This window comes from Bos taurus, chromosome 3, assembly GCF_002263795.3.
Source record: "Bos taurus isolate L1 Dominette 01449 registration number 42190680 breed Hereford chromosome 3, ARS-UCD2.0, whole genome shotgun sequence".
Classification (NCBI taxonomy): Eukaryota; Metazoa; Chordata; class Mammalia; order Artiodactyla; family Bovidae; genus Bos; species Bos taurus.
This window is the reverse complement of record NC_037330.1, coordinates 33,634,299-33,656,749: the sequence shown is the minus strand read 5'-3', so window position 1 is coordinate 33,656,749 and position 22,451 is coordinate 33,634,299. Positions and strand designations below refer to the sequence as shown.

General features: G+C 50.9%; 2 protein-coding genes across 5 annotated transcripts; both read right to left on the bottom strand.

Annotated features, from left to right (window-relative positions):
• Positions 1-987: 987 nt before the first annotated feature.
• GSTM3 (glutathione S-transferase mu 3) lies at positions 988-4,227 on the bottom strand. The gene is given in 8 exon segments (NM_001046560.1): positions 988-1,185; positions 1,465-1,575; positions 1,664-1,759; positions 2,089-2,189; positions 2,277-2,358; positions 3,042-3,106; positions 3,686-3,761; positions 4,150-4,227. Coding segments are annotated over 8 exon segments (678 nt in total). The 5' UTR covers positions 4,198-4,227; the 3' UTR covers positions 988-1,086.
• A 2,761-nt stretch (positions 4,228-6,988) lies between these two features.
• On the bottom strand, positions 6,989-22,003 carry EPS8L3 (EPS8 like 3). 4 transcript variants are annotated; one of them, NM_001205289.2, is given in 19 exon segments: positions 6,989-7,528; positions 7,785-7,917; positions 8,204-8,277; positions 8,561-8,689; positions 8,889-9,072; positions 9,565-9,599; positions 9,833-9,914; positions 13,031-13,179; positions 13,533-13,607; positions 13,926-13,987; positions 14,087-14,207; positions 14,459-14,577; positions 14,657-14,796; positions 15,198-15,253; positions 15,339-15,488; positions 15,775-15,933; positions 17,605-17,669; positions 17,810-17,875; positions 21,813-21,944. In NM_001205289.2, coding segments are annotated over 18 exon segments (1,776 nt in total). In that variant the 5' UTR covers positions 17,841-17,875; positions 21,813-21,944; the 3' UTR covers positions 6,989-7,516.
• Between the last annotated feature and the right edge of the window lie 448 nt (positions 22,004-22,451).

Genomic DNA, 22,451 nt, shown 5'->3' with positions numbered 1-22,451 from the left:
CTTGACTAGAATTCTTTATATAATAGTCTCTATATTGGTCTTTTCGGAGAAGGCGATGGCAACCCACTCCAGTACTCTTGCCTGGAAAATCCCAAGGACGCAGAAGCCTGGTAGGCTGCAGTCCATGGGGTCGCTAGGAGTCGGACACAACTGTGCGACTTCACTTTCACTTTTCACTTTCATGTATTGGAGAAGGAAATGGCAACCCACTCCAGTGTTCTTGCCTGGAGAATCCCAGGGATGGGGAAGCCTGGTGGGCTGCCATCTCTGGAGTCGCACAGAGTCGGACACGACTGAAGCAACTTAGCAGCAGCAGCAGCATATTGGTCTTTTATCTCATTTGCCATTAGTTATCCCTTGTCATAAAAAATCTTTACAATCTGGAATAATGGTAAATCTGTAAAATCTTTCCCTTTATAGCTTTTAAAATGGTGTATTTAGAAAAACTTTTTCTTCCCTATGATCACAAAATTTCATACATTTTCATTAATACTTCTAGAGCTTTAACATTGGGGCCTTAAACTCCAGATGAATTAATTTTAGTGAATAGCATAATGTAGGAGTCTATTATTTTTAATTGCTAAGTAACTGTCCTATTCCTATAAATGGGTTAGTCCACCAGTTTGAAGTATCTTTATCACATACACAAGGGTCTGTTTCTGATCTCCAGTTCTTTTGAGTCCATAGTACCACACAATTTTACCTGAAATCTTCCACAACTATCCCCCACAATTTTACTTGAAATCTTCCCAAATCTACCACACACCTTTACTTGAAGACTTCAAGTCTTCACAGAGGGTACAGTCTCATTTAACAACCTGCTATCTACAGCTGTGAAATCTCACCTTACTCTCAAGGTCTGGGCAAGAGCCTCTAGCTCTTGAACTCAGGTGTAGGGTAGGCGAACGCCAATTTGCAGTGATTTAATTCACATGTCCTTACTCCCCTTTGGCCTTTATTTCCAACAGAAGTCAAGCCAGACACCAGTAGCCTGAATGCTATTTATTGAAAAGAGCAGGAAAGAGGGAGTACAAGTACCCTAGGGACGGAATGGAACAAAAAAAGGAGTACAAGTCTGCCTCCTGCTCAGCAGATTCTCCTGTTGCCCCACTGGGCCATCTTGTTGTTGACAGGCATCTTAAGGAAGCGGTCAGACTGCATGTAGGTAGCTATTTTCTCCAAAGCCTGAAGGGAAAGCACACCAAATCTTATAAAGACTCTAACCCAGGCCAAAAGACCTATTTCAAAATAGTAGCACGAGCATGCTGCCTGACTCCACCCCCATGTCCCTCATTCCCACCACTTCTTATAGACAGTGCCCTCCCAAGACTTAAAGTTTAGAGGTGTCCAACCACTGATCCCTTTAGGCAAAAGTTGGTGTTAGGCAAGAATATACAACAATGGGGTCCCTTGAGGGCCCAGGGCAGCCTGTGTTTTTTAAGAGAAAGGTGCAAGGGGCATCACCTCAAAACGGCACATGAAAGCCTTCAGATTCGGAAATTCATCCAGGCACTTGGGCTCAAACATACGGTTCTGATCTAAGACATCATAGGTGAGGAAATCCACAAAGGTGAGCTACAGGGACAATAAGATCATCAGGTCTGGGGAGTTCATTAATACCTGCAGAGACAGAAAAGGATCCCCTCCCTTTCCTTTGTTCTACCTTTTCCCCTGCAAACCATGAGTATTTCCCCAAGAACAAGGAGAACTGTTTCAGTTGTCCAGGTAGCTGTTCCAAGTACCGAGGCTTCAGCTTTTCCTGGGGGAGAAGTAAAAGCAAAAGTGAGAACAGCTGCCATCATCTCCATGAATCAGGGCATGGGCCAGTGATGGACACTTAGCAGCCCTTTCTCCAGGTGCCTTCCTCTCCATGCCTTCAGGGAGAGGGGGCAGATGGAAAGGAAGGATGTGGAAAGAAGAAGGGCCAACACCAGAGTTACATGACAGATCAATCCTCCAGAAATAAGAGTTCTGTTTCTTATTCTGACAGACTTGGTGGGAAGGTAGCCGCAGTAGAATGGGGCAGATTTAAGCCTTGAGTTCCTAAAGGCTCCTTGTTCTTGATGCCTTCCTGTTCAGGAAACTCACGTGGTCAGGGTTGTAGCAGAGTTGTACCAGTTGCATGCGAAAATCCATTATTTGGTTCTCCATGATGTCCACTCGAATCCTTTCCTCTTCAGTGTCACCGCCTGTAGGCCAAATGACAGGAAATCACCCTTGGCCTTATCCATTCCCAAGTGAGCTGCCCTCACAACACTAGCCCTACCCCAACTCACACATATTGTGCTTGCGGGCGATGTAGCGCAAGATGGCATTGCTCTGGGTCAGCCTGTTCTTACCGTCCATGAGATAGGGCAGCTGGAAAGAAAAGGACAGGCCAAATGAACAACCTCTCTCTTGCCTCCCTGCCTCTCTCTCCTGGGAAAGACGACTTGCAGGGAAGAGAACAGTAGAGAAAAAATGCTGTGTTAGAAGAAAGAAGAAAGAAAGTAAAAGGTAGCAACTGAGTCTACACTTAATTCTAGACAGGGTGCTTTACTGAGTGTGTGTTTGTGTACGGGTATGTGCACGCTATGCACTTTCTCTCCGAATAAGGCTTTTAAATGCACAAAGCAAATTACACATATTACATAATTTATATAACATTAAAAGAACAAAATTTTAAGAGTAATATGTGCCTATGAATGCATTAAATAACAAGAAGATGTAACGACTATCATACTTTCAAAGTATGATAAGTGTAAATAATATTTATTTATATTTGCAACACATGTAATGCAAAAATACCCAGTCACAGGCTTGGCTAATAATCAAGGTTACATTGCCTACATTCACAACAGAAAGAACTGTTAACTTTTAGCTAGTGGTTAGTAGAAATGCAAATGTAATTTTTTCTTCATCCAAGCCTAAGGACACCCTGCATTCTATCTATTCTATCGAGATGAAGAGCCCTTATTCTACAAACCGCTAGAGGAGAGAGGAAAGGAGCAAGGATACAGTTGAAGGCCTTCCCTTCTGCCCCCTCCTCTAAAACCACCTACGTTAGGGAAGTCCAGGTCTAGTTTGAATTTCACATCCAGCCACTGGCTCTTATCATAGTCAGGAGCTGTAAGAGAAAGAATGAAGTGGGATCCAACCAGCTTAATATCCCACCTGAGGAGCGTGGAAAGATTTAGAGACACACCCTAATTCCAATTCCTCACAAGCGTGCTAAGTCGCCTCAGTGTGGCCGACTCTTTACGACTCTGTGGACTGTAGCCTGCCAGGCTCCTCTGTTCATGGGATTCTCCAGGCAAGAATCTCCAGGCAAGAATTGGAGTGGGTTGCCATGCCCTCCTCCAGGGGATCTTCCTGACTCAGGGATCAAACCCACATCTCATGTCTCCTGCATTGTCAGGTGGGTTCTTTATCACTAGCGCCACCTGGGAAGCCCAATGCTTCACATACCCAGATCCCAAAAGCTTAGCCATTACCATCAGTGTTAAGGCAGAGTTGGGCAACGGCAGGAGGAAAATTCCCAGCTCTCTCCCCACACTAAACACAACAGACAGCTCTCAGGTGACTGGTGGCAGAAGTCCCACCCGACCTTGGCGTAATGCCACCCTCTGGGCACAGTAAGACAGGAACAGTTGGAAGACCTGCTCAGCTCAACGCGGCGTCGCACCGGCACGTAGTGAGGCATTACCTTCCCCGCACGTGTATCTTTTCTCTTCATAGGACGTATCCGTGAACTCCAGGAGCATGCGGATGGCGTGCGCCAGCTGATGGGTCGGGGAAGAGGGGTGGGGGTGGGGAAAGCGCTCGGTCAGCACCTGCGCAGTTTCCCCCCCCCACCCCCACCCCACCCCCAACATCCTCCACCCCCAACCCGCCAACGTCCCTGCTAGGGCTGCCGAGACGCCGCATCCCGCCGGGATGGGGTGGTTAAGCAGCTCCCTAGACCTACCCCGGGCTGGCTTGCTGCCCTCAGCCCCTCTCCCCCAAGGCCAGCGTCTCCGCGGCCCCGGAGCTCGCAGGGGGCCGGACGCGCACCGTTGCGCAGCGCGGCGTAGGAGGTTTGGCCTCGGAGACCGCTGACCAAGAGGACCCCCAACTACCTCCGCGTCAGTCGCCCAGACCGAGTGGCTTAGCCGCTGAGACCGCACTCACCCCGCGAATATCCCAGTAACCTAGAACCATAGACTTTGACGAAGCCATGTCGATATCGCCTGTGTGCCTTAGCGCACTGGTGGTAGATGGCTACCAGGAGGGGCTTTATACCCGTCGTAGGTAGGTGGTGCCAACGTGCGTGCCCTGACTCCGCCCCCACCGTAGTCTCACCCCCTCACTCCGCCCCCTCCCCACCTTCCGAGTGTCCGCTTGGCCGCGTGCCCGCGCGACTTCTGCAGTTTCTGGCGTTGGGAGAGGATTCTCCCGAGGCCAGACCCGTGAGGAGAATGCCCGCGCCCTGTGATTGAGTCTCTGAACTTTCCGCGCGTGAAGCCGCACTCTGTTTAATAGTTCAGTTAGAGTGGAATGGGGCTGAGCCCTAGCAGTCCAGGCCATGAGGACCCTGTTACCCTAGTTGCCATAAATATTTATCTAGGGGGGATGGGAGGTTTGGGGGTAAGTGGGCAAGCACCAGGAGTCGACAGAGGCTGACCATCAGGGAATCGCTCTCTTTGGCGTGTGCACAGAGTGTGGATGACGAGGAGTTCTGAGCTACTGGGTAGGTGCCTGGCCTGGCCCCTGCAGCACAGACACTTAGAACACAGAGGCCCTAAACCCCTTAGGCCAGGCGTGGGAAAACACATTTCCCCCTAGTTTGGGTGTAGCAAAGATGAAACTTTTTAAAAGGACAGTTCACTAAAAGAAGAAAGGAAAAAAGTACAAATGCATTGGGACAGGTGAATTTATAATGTTTGGATTTCTCCTCCTACGATAACAGGCCAGTCACAAATTAACTTGGGATATAAGACTAATGCTTATTGAAAACCTATGATATGCTAGTCAATAGTCTAGGTACTTCTTGTATGCTAGCTAATTTATTCCAATTTAAGCTTCACAACAACTTTGTGAAGTAGCTGTTACCCCAATTTTATAGATTAGTGAGGCGTAGAGAGGTAGGATGAGTTGCCGTTCTAATTTCAAGTGTCCATGGGTGGCCTAGAATTCAAAACTGCTGCTGCTAAGTCACTTCAGTCGTGTCCGACTCTGTGTGACCCCATAGACATCAGCCCACCAGGCTTTCCTGCCCCTGGGATTCTCCAGGCAAGAACACTGGAGTGGGTTGCCATTTCCTTCTCCAATGCATGAAAGGGAAAAGTGAAAGTGAAGTCCCTCAGTCATGTCTGACTCTTAGGGACCCCATGGACTGCAGCCTACCAGGCTCCTCCATCCATGGGATTTTCCAGGCAAGAGTACTGGAGTGGGGTGCCATTGCCTTCTCCGAGAATTCAAAACTAGGTCTGTGTAATAGCCCAACGTGTGCTAGATCCTCTGCACTTGGGTATCCAAACAGTCTCACCTCATCTCAGTCTTTGCTGGGAAATCTGGGGAGCCCTGGGTTAAAATACTTTTTTACCTGGTTCTGGAAGTTTTCCCTGTTTCTAGGACTGCTTCAGCTCCTTGAAGCCCCAGAAGACAATATGTCAATATCGCCTCTCCTCATTCCCCCGAATTAACTTTGCTATTTAACTTTTGCTCTTGACAGTCAAACCTTAAGGGTCTCACCTTTGTTCTATTTTGTAAGGGAAACTATTTGCTTTTTTATTCAGTGTTACCAGTTAGGAGAGATGATTTTCTGAGGCCAGGAACTTGAGGGAATGAGATAGGCAGGCAAAAAATAGGATATTTTGGCAGTGTTAGGGTCATGGACAGATTCAACTGAGTGACTGTGGGAAGATCTTGTCTTCTTTTTTTTATTGCAGCATAATTGCTTTACAATGTTGTGTTAGTTTCTGCGGTAAAACAGGGTGAATCAACTACATGTATATAGATCCCCTCTGTCCTGAGCCTCCCTCCCATCCCACCCCTACCTCACCCCTAGGTCATCACTGAGCACCAGGCTGAGCTCCTGTGTTGTGCAGTAGCTTCCCACTAGCTCTGTTTTACACGTGATAGTGTAAATATGTCAGTGCTACTCTCTCAGTTCGTCCTGCCCTCTCCTCCCCCACTGTGTCACAAGTCCATTCTCTACATCTGTGTCTCTATCTGTGCCCTGTAAATAGGTTCATCAATACCATTTTTCTAGATTCCACATACATGCATTAATGTGTGATATTTTTCTCTTTCTGCCTTTGTATGACAGACTTTAGGTTCATCCACCTCACTACAACTGACTCAGTTTTGTCCCTTTTTATGACTGACTTATAGTCCTTTCTATCTATGTACTGCAACTTCTTTATCCATTCACCTGTTGATGGACATCTAGGTTTCTTCCATGTTCTGGCTATTGTACTAAGGGAACATCTTAAGGACTCTTAAGGGGCCCTTAATTCACATGTATATCAAACCTTATCTGCAGACTAACTGAATGAAAGTAGAACCTCTGTTATATAAGGAGGGGAGTCTTGTGATTGTTCTGAGATTAAAGAAGGCTGTATATCCTAAATATTAGAAGCCACAGATAGTTCAGACTCTTCACTTAACATTTGAGAGGAAAAAGAGAGCCAGAGAGTGGAATGACTTGCCCTGAGTTCACGTAGCCAGTCCAATGTTCCCTATGTTCCACCACTAAAGAGACAAGCTGGGGAGGGGGGCTCAAAATTAGCTCACTGCAACAGGAAGTGACAAAAGTACTAAAAGAGGAAGTTGCCAGGTAGAGCCTGGACATGCTTTTTAGTGTGTCTTTGCATCATTGGCCAGTGTGGCTGATCAAAACCTGCAATTGTCAGCCTCAGTACTCCTTGCTCTGATGTTCTGCCCTCACCTGTACTGGGTGTCTTGGAATATACCAGGAGAAATGTACACAGAAAGATAAAGATGTACACAGAAAGATAAAGATGTCGAGTATAGCCTTATTTTCAAATTTATTTAGAAATTAAGGAGAGTTGGGCCATAATCATTGAATTCTGACTCTGCTCCAGTGAATTCCCACTTATAGTCTGGCCCAGTGATGGATGTAGGGCTGCTGCTGTTTCATGCCCAGTGTCCTAGCTCTTCCTGATTCCCTGCCTTTGGCCTCCACCAGGGCCAGAGGAAGCTACAAGAGAGGCACATGACAAGCTTGAGGATACCTTTATTGGGGAGGAGAGGGTCTAAACAGAGTCCTGACAAATCTAGGCATAAATGTTCTAAGCTCAGGAGAGAGATGCAATAAATAGGTGGCAACTGGGGAGACCTCTCCACACAGCGAGAAGGGGCACAGTTTGTCTCAACCTCTGGTCTTGTTCATCCTCTTTGCTGTGTGAGCTGGGGTGTGGGGTTTGCTGCAACCTAGGGGCTTGGAAGAGGAATTCTCAGGGCTCTAAAGAGTATCAGATCCGCCATCTTGCTTGTGAGAAAGTCTTGGTCTTGGAGGTGTCTGAATTGCTGCCTAAGGGCTCATCTGAGGAAAGAAAAGGTTGAGGTGAGGCCAGTGCCAGATGAGGGACCCCAGAGCTCATGCCAACAGTCAGTCAGGAGCTTCAGGGTGTGCCTGTGCACGTGAAGTCAAGCCCCTGGGGGACGGTCCTGTACCAGACCTGCCACAGTGAGTACCGCCCCAGGGTCGGGCCTGCTGGCTTGCCCACCGGGCACTCTCATGCTCATTCAGGGAGCACCCCACATTTCCAGCAGGGCTTGGGACCCCTATGTGTCCTCACCCCCAGCGTCCTTCTGACAGCCTCCAGCCGTGCCAGGACCCGGGGGCCCTCCTGTGGACACAGCATCTGTAGCTCTCCAGGTCTCATGTGAAGCAGCTGGCTCCCTGTCATGGACCCAAGGGTCTTCACGGTCCTGGAAACACATAGAGCAGAAACTGTCAGTGGTGGGGTGGAAGGACCCAGCCCTGGATATCTGGGTGGAGAAGGGGGTGTTTGGGCTTGGAGGGCTGGGGTGACAGGAGAATTCACAGAAAGAGTGTTTGGAGGTCAGGGAGTAAGATAAACAAACTGGCTTAAACCAACTCCATAAACTCCTGGGGTTGAAGGGACAAGTGCCCTGGAAGAGACACTTGTGGAGGTGGGGGGCAGTGGTCATTGGTGCCCTTTACAGAGGTAAAGCTGTGGCACTTGGCACTCACACAGTGGAGAAGTTCTCTGCCTGTAGCCAGGCTGTGACCTCCTCAGGCCTTGAGCTAAGTCGAAGCATCGGACCCTAGAACCAGGGGAAGTGGGAGTCAGAAGCCATCTCATCTCAGAGCCACCCACAGCCCCTCTCATCAGGGTCCCTTCTCTGGGCTTTCATCAAACCATGTGTCTCACTCCATGGTTTGCTTGTCCGACAAGCACAAGGCTTGTTCTCTGCTCTGGCCCCACAATAAACGTGATAATACTGATTCAGTTGAACCAGGGCCATCTCCTCCACTTGTCAAAGAATCCTCCCTGCCCCCACCTCTGATTCAGGCTTTATAGCTTCTGAAGTCTAGGCATGGAGGTACCCGAGTGGGTGACTCGCTCTGGCTCCTGGGGGCTCCCGACTCTAGGGGTTCCAGGATGTTGCTGGGGATGTAGCCACTCCGTCCCATTGCATTCTTCACCAGCCACCACCGCTTGCTCTGGTCCAGAACCTGCCAGGGAGTCACTACGTCAGTGACCCGAGCCTCTCTCCAGCCAGCCTTCCCCTCCCCCACCGGACTTTCTCTCTCTGGGCCCTTCCCAACCTTCCTTCACTTTCTCCAGGCCAATCCCTCCACCCCCCATGCTCCCAGTAGCTCCCATCAACTGCCAACCGCCGCCTCCTTTTCTCAGCTCAAGTCCATGCCTCACCTCCAGTACCTCTCCCTGGACCACCGTCAGTTCCTGTGGGTTCCTAGCTTCAAACTCATAGAGGACTTGCATTTTCAGGGCTGGCTTGACAGATCCGGGTCTGGAGGGCACAGGGCTGGGGCCATGGTTGTGTGTCTCCTCTTGAGCAAAGTGCGAGGTGCTCCTTAACCTAGGGCTTTCCCTACTAGCCCCCCAGAGACAGAGTCAGGATGGCTGGAGAGTGGGGCCTCAGAGATCCGGCCCCTGTCTCAGCCCAAGACATCTCCCCCTTGGAGTCTAGCAATGACTTTTGGGGTTTCCACAGAGCTTGAGGGCAGGTCACTTTTAAATGGGCTTGGGGTGTGTGTTTCTATAGGCAGAAGGGGTCTAGATGTTGGTGATTTCTCAAGACTCTTCTGGCAGTGGAGTCTTCTGTATCTGAGCACTCCTTTGAGTACTTCATACTCAATCTCTGAGAAATCAGAGCTACATGTGGGGAATACTGAAAGAAGAGGGATTGTATCCTAGGAAGGTAAAAAACTGCTTTTTCACCCAAAGTAGGGGAGAGATGTGCTTGTGCGTGTCTGACTAAAAGAGAGCCTAGAGGTCAGTGAGGCGTAGAATCTGCAGGTCCGCAGGATCAGCCTGGTCCTTCCCTCCCCAGAACCACAAGGTCCTGACAAAGCCCAGGGCATACCGGATGGAAGTAGGGTCTTGGTAACTTGAGAGCGCCTGTGGGGGCAGAACAAAGTGAGAGCAGGACGTCAGCTGCATGGTGGTGGAGAGCAGGGGTGTGAGGCCACAGGCCCGCCCGCGCACAGCTGCCTCACGTCCCTTCGCCTGCCCGCTTTCCACACAGAACCCACCTACCACTTAGGAGTCACGTGACCATGGCTGGACTGAGACGGTGGAAACTAGCCAGAGTCTAGGGCTTTGATTCGGGCTCTGTGCTAAGCTCCCCTTACCTGGTAGGAAGTTTCTGGAAGTTGCCAACCATCATAGAATGTGGGTTTGTAGGGCAGGGGCTCGCTGCCTGTCCAGTTGGCCCTAGGGAAAGAACAGGGCTGAGTCCACTCCGTGCCAGACTGTGGGATGTGGAGAAGGCGGAGAGGACAGCAGCTGGCCTGGGGGATCTTCTAGGTAATGGAGAAAGTGGCCCGTGTGCACAGATGAAAGGCCCCAGGACACAGGAGCCCACAGCTAAGCACGTACAGGTCCCACGGCACAGGTATCTGTGGGCCAGCCTCACCTCTGCCCGAGAATGTGCAGACATATCAACACCCTAAGAGATGAGTACTTTAACTCACTGATGGGGAGTTTGAATGAAAGTGGCAGAACTGCAGTGTTAGGGCTGGAAGACACTCCTGGGGTCTAACCTATTTCGGTTCCCCAGCAGCATATCTTTCTTTCTAGCTGGTTCGTGTGTGGACCTCCCCCTTGTGATCACCACAGGGCACTCTGGCTGGCTCTAGGGCGGGGGCTGGTACTTGCCTCTCGGCCTGCCCCCTCACCCATTGCCTGGGACGCCAGAGGAGCAGCACTGCCTGTGGCCTCCAGGCTGGCTCTGCTTGCCTGCCTGGGGAACGCGGAGGCCCCTCCTGGAGGAAGTGTCTCCCTGCCTCCCAGAGACTGATGGGAATGCTGCTTCTTTGCACTGTGCACACACATTCTGAATTGCGCATGATTCTCACTTATCCGTGTTTCTTTCTATGTTGATCTCCTTGATAGCTGTCTCCAGAGTATAGTGCAGAAGGGACAGAGGAGGCAGTGAAAGTGAAAGTCACTCAGTCATTTCGGACTCTTTGAGACCCTATGGACTGCCTATACAGTCCATGGAATTCTCCCGGCCAGAATACTGGAGTGGGTAGCCTTTCCCTTCTCCAGGACATCTTCTCAAGTCAGGGATCGAACCCAGGTCTCCCAAATTGCAGGTGGATTCTTTACCAGCTGAGCCAAAAGGGAACCCCTAATAAATATGTATTCAATGGGAACAAATTATTCCCTCTTCTGAATCTTTTTTATTGGCTCCTTTTCTTTCTTTCTTTCCTTTTTTGATGTGGGCCCTTTAAAAAACCTTTATTGAATTTGTTATAATATTGCTTCTGTTTTATATTTTGATTTTTTGACGGGGAGGCAAGTGGGATCTTAGCTTCTGGACCAGGGATAGAACCCTCTCCTCCGTGCATCAGAAGGTGAAGTCAACCACTGACTGCAAGGGAAGTCCTCATTGGCTCCTTTTCTTTGCCTTAAAAACATGCTCAAGTCTTCCCTTGACTATGCTTTTAAAGATGCCATCCTATTATCTTATCTTTATCAAATTTTTTGAGGATGTGTCCATAGGCCCTGCCTACATTTTCTTACCTTTGGATCTTTCTTTATTCCTTACCACATGACTTTTACCTCTGCCATTACTCTGTTGAAACTAGTTCTTCTAAAGCCCTGATGATTTCTGATTGCCAAATCCAAATGGCCTTGTGTGATCTGTATCCTTCTAGTCTATTACCACAGAATTTAGTGTCATTTATAGTTTTGGGTTGGAGAAAGAAATGGCAACCCACTCCAGTGTTCTTGCCTGGAGAATCCCAGGGACGGCGGAGCCTGGTGGGCTGCCGTCTATGGGGTCGCAAAGAGTCGGACACGACTGAAGCGACTTAGCAGCAGCAGCAGCAGCAGCATAGTTTTGGGTCAGTTTGCTTCAAGCCAAATAGTTTGAATAAAATTTGCCTGAAATTGAACTCTTTTGAAGGTTTTTACATCTCTTTAGTTAATTCTGTTCTCTGTGTTTCTGTCTTTCATTTCATTCATTCCTTAATTTTTGGTTGTTTTAAGAAATGAGAAAACATGTCAGGGCACACCTGACGTCAATCTTATATTTAAAATGATAAGCAGAAACAGAAAATAGAATAGAGGTTACCAGGGGCTGGGGAAAGAAAGGAATGGGTAAAGAGTTTTGTTTGGTTGTTTAATGGGTATAGAGTTCCCATTTGGGATGCTGAGAAAGTTCTGGAAATGAATAGGAGTGATGGTTGCTCAATATTGTTAATGTACTTAAAGGCATTGACTTATACACTTAAAAATAGTTAAAATAAATTTTATCCTATGTATATTCTACCACAATAAAATAAATAGATTATGTTAAGTTATATTTTATGTCTTTAGATGAACTGAACACAGATGTCCTTTAATGGGGCTGAACTGAAAAGCAAAACAAAACTGCTCATTAGGCAAAAAGACTCCTGGAACCATTGGCTTTTCCCCCAGTTGATTTCTCTTTCTAAAACCCTCTTCTCTCTTGGTTTTCATGCTTCTGCTTTTTTGTTTCTCCTTTTTAACTCTCCGGAATTTCTCTTTGCCTCCTTTACCTCCTTATCCGTTTCTTTTTGCCACCTCAAAGTTTTCCGAGGCCTGTTTCTCGTGGGGAGAGCAGGCCATGCTTATTAAAGTGGGCTCTGCTTACTTTACTGCAGTGCTTACCTCCAGGGGGTCCCAACTATTACATCTGTACTGACTGTTGTCAAACCCTCGTAGCCAGGTTAGACCTCTCCTTGCAGGGCCAGGCCACCCAGTCTCTGCAGACACCTCACTCAGGGTGTGCTAACTGATTTCGCATCCCACCCGCTGCGCTCATCAGCTTGCCTTGCTGCCCAACTGCCTGTGTCACTGTTCCACCCACATGAAATATCGCTTCTCTTAGCTCCTCTGCCAGTTGGTTGCAAATCTTATTGATGTTACATTTGCAACATCTCTTATGTCCGTAATTGTTAAAATCTGGGCTACATTGAGACAAAGTTTTTACTTCGTCCTTGACAAAAATGAGAAAAATTTTAGTAGAAGGTTGCCAGTGCTCCTTTCTTGGGAAGAACTGTTCTATTTTCTGAGATAATGCTTTCCTGCAATGGTGGGCGATGGTAAGTGTATTGGTTTGTTTTTTTTTTCCCATTGTGCTTAGCCTAATTAAATGTTGGGAACTCAAGGTAGATTTCCCTGATTTGTTTTTAGAAATTTCGTAGAGTAGAGGTTACCAGGAGCTGGGGAGTGGAGGAATGGGTATAGTTTTAACGGGTATAGAATTCGTTTTAAGATACAATGTAGAGCTTGTCACCTCCTGCCCTACACCCCCATGTTGCTTGCCTCCAATTCGTTCAGGCCTTATTGTCACTTACTGGCTGGTGGTCCAGGCTGTGCCCAGCCCTTCCCAGAGGTTATTCTCTGACGGGCTTAGACAGGACTGCAGCAGCTCGATGGCCTTGGTGGTGAGGAGGGGTGAGATCACTCGGGCTGCTAAGTCAGACTCAGGGCACTGGGTCTGGATCTGGGGAAGGATGAAAGGTGTCAGGAAGCCTGAGCTTCTTCGGGGCCAGGCAGGAGTGGGAAAGGGCTCGGGGTCCCTGGCTTCCTACATTGCCCCAGGCCTGCTCCTTCCTGCCCTCACTGGTGTCCTTGGCTCCAACCCCAGCGCACCTAGTCTGCTGAGAGGTGCTTGCTGTGCACAGTGGGGTAGTGTCTTGGGGTCAAGGAAGAGGGTATGCTGGCGGTGAGCAAGGAGCAGACCCGTACCTCCCTCTGCCCCCTCCCTCCCACCCTGGCCTGTCTCATCTTAACTTCAGCACGTCCCTCTGTACCACCCTGTTCCCCCCTACCCCCACCAGCCCTGCCCTGACTCACGGAGTCCAGAATTTTGAAGATGATGTGTACAAACTCAGGGGCACTTGTATCCTGCAGCCTGGTGGCCAGCCTTCCCTGAAGACACAGGGTGAAGCCTGTCACCAGCCTTCCTCCCACCCCACCTTCACTAGGATCCCAGGGCCCCATAACTGTTCTGGGCCCTGGTGGGGAGCCTGGCATTCTCCCAAAGTAACCCAAGAGTGGGGTGGGGCGGTTCCAGGGGGAGAAGCTGGAGCAGCATGGGATGTCCATGGAGAGAAGAGAGAACAGGATTGCTCGGTGGTGGTGGGGGGGTGGTGGTAGGGAGAGGGGAGGGAGAGGAGGGGATTGCTGAGGTAGGGGAGGGGAGGGAGGGAGCGAAAAGAGCTGGGAAACTTGTGGGGAGTCACGTACCAGGAGGTTGAAGCTGTACTTGATCTTCTGGAAGCAGTCGATGTAATGTACCTCTGTTATCTCTATAGCAAGAAGGGGATAGATGGTGGGTCATGTATCATCCCAAGACTTCCTCCCCTCCCCCAAACCCCGACTCCTCTCCCCTGGCCCTCCTCACTCACCTTCCTTATTCTTTTTCTTTTTCTTCCTGTGATTCTTCTTCTTACGACTGGTCTTAGACTGGGCCTCATCCAGCTTCCCCACAAACAGCTCGATGTCCCTTAGGACATGGTCCAGCACCTCCTGGGGCCCAAACAACCCCTGGCTGAGTGGGCAGTTAGACCCACCCTGGAACTCCCAATCCTGCCTCCCTCCACCACAAGCCTGAGCCTCAGGCCCAGCCCAGGGCTGACCAAGCCTCTGTGTCCCCTCTTAGGCCAGGCCCTGCCTTGGTGGACCTGGGGCCTGGCTCCTTGAGGCGAGGGAGACAACTGGTGTCTTCCCTTTGGCTAGACCACAAAAGCCTCAACAAGCCCAAGACAGTCTGCAGTTACCTTATCCCATTTTGGGTCCTCAGGGGATGGGGACCTCCTTGAAGGAGACAGCAAGAAGATGCTTGGCTCTCGGATGCTGGTGCGGTGTGGCAGGGGCCTCGGAGACGGTGGTGGGGTGTCTGCAGAGGAAGGGGACCATGGCCCAGAACTTCCTTGATGGGAACCTTTCCTCCCACTGGCCCCCACGCCCAAACTTACTGTGCTCTGGGCTCATCAAGTAGTGCTGTTCTGGAGGGGGTCCCCACTCCAGAGGACGTGCCTGCTCCTTAGGGAGCGGCCTTTCCAGAGAAGACCCCCTCCATCGGTCCTGGTCTGGGCGAAGGGCTCCCAACTGGGGCCTGTCAAGCACGTGACAAGGACACAGCTTTGACTGGGTTCTTGGGGCAGAGGCTCTGCCCACACTTCTGCCCCAGAACCCAGGGGGTACCACTGCCCCTCTCCAGGAGCCCCACCAGCCTTGCCCCCTAGTCTCCATCCAAACCCTTCCCTGACTCTCCCCGGCGTCATCGGCCTGCCCTCCGGGACCAGTTGGTCCCACATCAGTCTCTGAGGATAGTCTCCAGTGGCCCCTGGGCCCAGCACTCATTTGCGCCCTGCTTCCAGCCTCGCTACTCCCCAGGTCAATGTCTGTGTTATTGGGTCACAGGCCCCTGAGCTCCGCCAGGTATGCGGCAGAGTCTAGCCCACCCAGACCTGAGCTCGAGGGTTCTGCAGGTGGGTGGGGGCACAGGCTGCCTACCTTTGCTCTACCTCCTCCTCCAGAGCCTTCTCCAGGCTGGTCTTCAGTCGCTCTGCCTGGAGGAACCGGCAGTCAGACAGGCTTGGGGGATGGGGGAGGGGAGGGGTTAGGTTGGGGGTGGTGATGGTTGTTAGATCTCACCCCCACTTCTTGGCACTGGAAAAGCAGAGTGCTAGTGCTTCGCAGGTCTGAATCCTGCACGGTGATGGACAGGACAGAGTTGTAGGAGCCGGTGTTGAGCGCCACGTCCATGACCTTGATGCGGTCCAGGCGGTAGGACTCTAGCTCCTCCTGGGCCAAGCAGAGAGACTGGCTGTGAAGTCAGTGAGAGCCCGACAGGCCCCTAGGAGCTCCTGACCTGGGTTGCTCCACCCTTCCAATGGCTTGGGATGGGGTGTCCTTTCCCCTGACCCCTGTGCCTCTATCTCCTGTTTCTTCCTAGTCCTGGGTGTGTATTGTGTGGGGGGAAGGGTGCTTGCCATGTGGGGCATAGTGGGATGGTGTTCATGCCCTGGGGCTTGCTTTCCCACAGCCCAGGTTAGCTATGACCCCTTGCAGGGAATGGTGGGAGGCTGACCTTAGTCTCGATGTCCAGCAGTTGGAGCCAGCCATCCCTGACCTGCAGGAGCAAGTCCTGGCTCCACACCCGGCCCTGAGCGTCCATCTCCTGCAGCTTCTGCAGAGCATCCTTGGGCTCCTGGATTCTCTGTGTCCCCAGCTTACATGTCATCAGGTGCTGAGGGGACAGGAGGAGATGGGCTGGGAGAAGATTTGGAGAGGGGGCTCACAGGTGGGGATGGACAGGGGTGGGGGTGGGGGAAGGGCAGCAGAAGGGGATGACATGTCTCTGGCCTCCTCACTGGGGAGGCCCCAGGCAATCCCCATAAAGTAGACTTCAAGAGACAATGTGAGGTCTGGAGGCAGTCGGGCAAGGTGGGGACTGACGGGCTGTAGGAGGGGATTTAGAACTCTGGAGGAAGGACAATCATGGCCTGTAACAGTCTAGATGGTGGTAAATGTGGGGAGGGGGCGTGGGCTTCAGCTATCCAACATATAAGTCTCAGCTTCTCCAGGTAGGTTACAGGATGCTCAAATTCTGTCCCCTACTTTTCTTTGCTCTCTTTGAGAATCGCCCACCCAGCCTGGTCCGTCTCTTCCCTGACCTAGCCTTTCTGACCCCATGCATGCTGCGCCCCACGCCCAGCATGCATGTCCCCCTTCTGATAATCCATTACCTCCCAGTCTCTCAGGAATAAGTCAAGCCCACCGCCCTTCTCCCTGATTCTTTCCCAGAGAGGTCCATACTGACCTCAGTCTCCACTTAGGCCCTTGTCCCCTGCTAGTCTGATCACTACAGCAGGGTTTTGCTGTTATTCTCTCTTCTCAAGGATACTCTTCGCTTCTACCATCCATGTTCAAAAGTCACAGTCCTGTCCCTTGTGCTCGCCTCCAGGCCCTTGCTGGGAGGATGCCATCTGCCTCCTGCCCCTTGACCCCACTGCCTTGTCCTCTGCATAGCTCCCAGCTCTTCTTCAAGTTCACTCGGCCAGCATATTCAGGAGCCCTGATATCATGGGCAAATGCCCTGGCACCCTGGACATGCCTCCCCTGCTCTTGCCTCCTAGACCTAAACAAAGCCAGTTCCCAATCCTCATTCCCTCCATGAAGCCCAGGGATCTTAGTCCCAGCTCAGCTGACTGGGGAAGGCTGACTTCTTCCAGACGGTTGCTCCAGCATCCCTCCCTGCCTTTTCTCGGGGTGAGTGCTAAATCTACTGCTGTCTGGGGGTGGCTTCTACCCAGACCTTCAGCCTGATGCAGTGTCTGCTCTTCCCTGCCACACCCTTCCAATCTGAGCTTTCACGTGGTGTCAACAGCTGTCCTGGCAACTAGATCTGGCAGTGCCAGTGTCATTCTCCCAGGCAGTGCCAGAGCCTCCATTCCAGGCTCCAAGCCGTGCACAGGAAGCTCAAGCCCAGATGGCTCCCCTCTCAGATAGTGGTCCTTTCAAGTCCCTGCACAAGGACCGCTGGCTGACCTCACACATTCTGTCCTCCAGCTGTACCAGATCCTGGGCAAAAAGCAATTTCTTGGGGCAAGCGATGAGCTGAGAGACAGGAAGGGGCAGGATCGAGTGGTGGATCCTGGCCCATCCCTCTGCTACTTGGGGATGGGATGCCCACTGGCTTAGCTTCCTCTGCCCATGCCCAGCTGCCCCATCCTCCTCCCCTGCACTTAGCAAATGCTCAGGTAGGCTTGCTGGACCTGAGCCCACCTATTCTGGCCGGGTCAGGCCATTGGCTTCTATGGCAGACTTATCTCAGATATCTGCTTTTTGTCAGGGTTGGGGGCACGTAGGAGAACTTGGCTTGAATCAGGAAATTGTATGGGGCCCTAGGGTTACTCACCTCCACCCTGTGCTGCAGGTGAGTGGGCTCTAAGGCGATTTTCTGCAAGTACTCCTTCCGGTGCACTGCCATGGCATGAAGCAAGGGGGTGAGGGCAGAAGAAGAAGTTGAGACAGGCACAACTATAGGAGGTGGTCAGTGTGGGGAGGGAGAGACTGGACGCAGGGGTTCAGGGAACCCAGAGGGAGAGAAGGGGACCACTTACAATAAATGGCTCTGCTGCTTGGCCGGGACATTCTGATGCTGCTGAGATGACTCCCTAAAACCCAAACTGAGCAGAAGAGACAGCGATCAGGACTGGGGAGAGGGATGAGCAGGCAGAGCTGGGTGGAAGAGCTGCTGTCGCAGCCCATCCCTGACCTGGGTCTGGGGCTCAAACCACCGTTCCTTCTGGATCCGTCTCCAGCCGAGACCTCTGCAAGGAGCCCTCCATCTTGGCTGGGCCTCGGAGGCCCCCAGGCAGGCTCCCAACTTCCCATTATTTGGCCAATAACGCTCATCCTGATGGCCCCAGGGAAGCTGTGTGGACAGGTACCTGGGACCAGATCCCATCCTGGGCCTGAGTGTAAAAGGTGCTGGATGGGTGTGCCTGGCTTCTGGAGGGGAGGCATGAGGGTCAGCAGCCTTCCCTGTCACAGCAAGCCTCTTGTCCAAGCCTGTTTCAACTCTTCAAATTGGGAGGAGGCCAGTGTTGGCTCTTATGCGGGGGAGCCACTCAAGAGGGGTGTACGTGTGTGCGTATGCACACACATATGTTTGCACGTTTATGATGGAGCTCTGTAGGATGTGTTAGTGACTTGAACTTCCCTAAATGTCTTACTAAATCTCCTCTCTTTGCCTTTCCATACTCGGAACCCTCTGCCCAGAGCCCCTCCCCACCCAACCCTGTAAATTCCAGCTCAAGGGAATAGATGTTTTTTCAAAAGAAGACATACAGATGCCCAACAGGCACATAAAAAGATGTTTAACATCACTAATTCTTAGAGAAATGCAAGTCAAAAATCACAATAAGCTATCATCTCACACCTGTCAGAATGGCTATTATCAAGAAAGCAAGAAATAAAAATGTTGGTAAAGAAGAAAAGGGAATGCTTGTGCACTGTTGATAAGTTAAATGTGATGTAAAATGGTGCAGCCACTGTGTAAGATGGTACGGAGACTCCTCAGAAAGCTAAGGACAGAACAATCATATGACCCAGCAATCCCACTTCTGGTTATTTATCTAAAGAACATGAAAATATTCATTGAAAAAGATATCCACACCCCTCCATTCATCATGGGGGCTTCCCAAGGGGCACCTTGGTAAAGAATCTACCTGCCAGTGCAGGAGTCCCAAGAGACGAGGGTTGATCTCTGGGTGGGGAAGATCCCCTGGAGAAGGAAACAGCAACCCACTCCAGTATTCTTGCCTGGAGAATCCCATGGACAGAGGAGCCTGGGGGGCTACAATCTATGGGGTCCCAAAGAGCTGGTTGTGACTGAGCACACTCACAGGCATGTTCATCCGGGCCTTTACAATAGCCAAAATATGGTAAGAACTTAAATGCCCATCCACACGTGAATGGATAAAGAAGATGTAGTATATACAAAGGAATATTAGCCTTTCATTTGCAATAACATGCATGGACCTTGAGGGTGTTATGCGAAATGAAATAAGACAGAAAAAGAAACACAAATATCGTATGACTCCACACTTATGTAGAATATAAGAAATAAAACAAAATAAATGAATAGACTAAACCAAATGAAAATAGAGATAATAGGTACAGAGAACAGAGTAGAGGTTACCACAGGGGAAGGGGCAGGAAGGAAGGTGAAACGGCTTAAGGGGATCAACTGTGTGATGACGGACAAAGTAAATTTCGATGGTGAGCATGTTATAGTGTGTACAGAATTAGAAATATAATGTTGTACACGTGAAACTTATATAGTGTTATAAACCAAGGTTAACGCAATAAAAAAATAAGTTAAATATATTACAGTTTAAGGATCACCTCCTCATTGAAGCCCTCCTTGACCACCCCACTCAACCCTGCCCATCTGCCTAATGCCACACCGAGTCTTATAAGTTCCTCTCTAACAACAGCACCACCCTGGTTAGTGCTGTGAGCCTAGTGTCAAGTGCCTATGAACTTTATGTCATTTAATTTTCACTACCATCACTTATGCTTCCCTGGTGGTTTAGGTAAAGAATCTGCCTGCAATGTGGGAGACCTGGGTTCGATCCCCGGGTTCGGAAGATCTCCTGGAGGAGGGCATGGCAACCCACTCTAGTATTCTTGCCTGGAGAATCCCCATGGAGAGAGGAACCTGACTGGCCAAAGTCCATAAGGGTCGCAGAGAGTCAGACATGACTGAGCAACTAAGCACAGCACAGCACAGCACCGTCACTTATACTTCCTTGATCCCATGTGCTGAGTGCTCTTCTACAGATGTTATACCCAACAACTCATTTAATCCTCAGAACAACCTTGCTGGGTGGGTCCTGTTATTACCCCTCTGACCAGATGAGGATGATGTGGCAGTTCAAAGAGGATAACAGGTCTGAGATCACAAGTAAATATTTTATAGAGAATGAACTCAGCCTGGGTCTGACTACAAGCTCCATGCTTTAACTGTTTATGTATGCGCCTCTGTCACTGGGCTGTGCCCTCCTGAGAGTGGACTTATGTTGCTCCTGCTGTTCCCCCAGTGCCTTCCTAGCATAGAGGGAGTCTAGAATATATACATATATTGAAGTGGAATGGAGGTAAATGAGATGTGTGGGGGTGTGGCAGGAGTTAGCTGAGTGTGTGGGTCAAGGGTATGTGCTAATGATGTGTGTATGCATCATGGACAGGTGTCAGTTCTGTGATGTCCTTGCATTTCCGTGATGCATCCGAGTTGTACAGAAACCCTGGAATATCCTGGGCAAAGTATCAGAGAGCAGCCCACGCCCCTGTAACTAGGCCTGCTATGAAAATAGCAGAAGATCTGATAAGATGACTCAGTGTTGGGGAAATGAGTTGCTAGTAAACAAGGGATTGTCTATGGGTCTGTGTTTTCCACGTTTGGAAGGATCCCTTTCCTCTCCAAGGGTAAGGGGTTCTAAAAGCCTGCTCCCTCTCTCCCCAGCTGCACCCCACAGGCTGCAACACTTCCTGCTTCTAGATCCAGAAGATAAAGAAGAGAAAATGAACTTTGTTTCTTTAGCACCCCTCCCTACCTGCCAGGCCCTTCACACAGGATGGTCCCTGTGGGTCTTATTGCAGCAAAACAGAAATGAGTGAGCAGCCTGTGGCACATTCCAGCCGAACAGGCCTACAAGAGTTAAACAATCTTGGTTATTCTTTAGCTGTTACTAGTAACAAACACTTGTAGCTGGACTTGTCCTCCACAAGGCTGATTACTCTCTGACTCCATATAGATTATACTCCGCACCTGGCATTCCTCTCCCCCTCCACTCTCATGTAGCATTCTGCATTTCAGAAAGAAGGTCAAGGGCTGATAACTTCAGGAACACAAGACCCGGTTGCTGAGTTGCCTGATGGCAACTGTGGCCGTTTTGAAATGTTGCAAAAGAAAAAGAAAATGCAAGGCCTTCAAGAGGATATAAAACCTCTCCCTATTCCCAAGAAAGGGGGGCATAGTTCTTGAGACGCTAGCCTGCTGTATTTCCCTTTTGCCTGGCAAAAATAATGAAGCTCTTCTTTTCTACTTCCTCCAAACTCTGTCTCCTTATTTCTATCTGGCATCGGTAGACAGGGAGCCAGGATTTTGGCAACAGTCTCTCTTGGCAGGTCCAAGCAACATCTCCTGCTCCACATCACAACAACGAGGTGGGATGGGGATGGGGGATGAAAGGTAGGGGTGGAGGAACGGGGGCTGACTTTGGTCTGTCTTGCCTCTGGTGGGGGGTAAGAGAATCTGTGGCAGCCCAGTTTTCCCATTTATCCCCCAAGTTTAGGGAGTTGAAGCAGGGAAGAAGTTCATGTCTGCATCATGGGCCCTGGAGAGAAGCAGCCCAGAGGTGCTGCTGGAGCCCGGCCTGCCCCACGCTCTGCTCCCTGGCCCGCTAGCCTTCAGCTGAGTCCCAAGCCCTCCTTAGGGCCACCACATCGAGAATGGGCTGGAGACCCTGGCCTGGGAAGCCACCGAGCTGTCCCCACTATGTCGGGACCTCCTGCGGCTTGGCTGGGCCCTGATCTTCCTGAGGGCCAGGCCCTTACCTGGGCTCCAGTGAGGCCTGGAGGCTGGTGCCTCCGAAGGGGCAGGTGTCTGAGCTGGTGGCCTGGCGCTGGTGGTGGGAAGACGGTGGCTTCTCTGCTAGTGGCGCAGTCCCGGGCAGGCGCCCTGTGGTCAGTTGAGCCCTGAAGCAGACCGGTCTTATGGTGCGGAGGCCGGGAGGCAGCCACACCTGTGCTCTTTGGACTCTTAGTGGGTGGGGCAGCCTACCTGCCCCGTGCCAGGACCCAGGCCTGTGCCGTGCCTGCGCCGACAGGTGTCCCTAGCTTAGACAGAACCCCTTGCTTCCAGGCTTCCTGCTTGACTTGCCTCTGCCATTAGCATAACCCTCTTCCCTCTGCCTGTGGGTGCCTCCCCTGAGGCCCCAGGTCAGCATCAGGCACTGGGGCAGGGAGCAGGAGAGGGCACCCCGGGCACAGGTGGGTGGAGGTGGACCCAGGCTTGGGGGCAGTGTGGGCTGGCACGTGTGCCTGTGTGTGCTGCCCATGGGGGTGTGTGGTTATGGGTGCCCAAGTGGTGCCTGTGAGCAGGATGTGGGGCCCATAAGAGTTGATGGCGGGTGGGAGCTGGGACCACTACGGGCATTAGGTGGAGGACTGAGATTTCTTCGCAGCAGGGCCCAC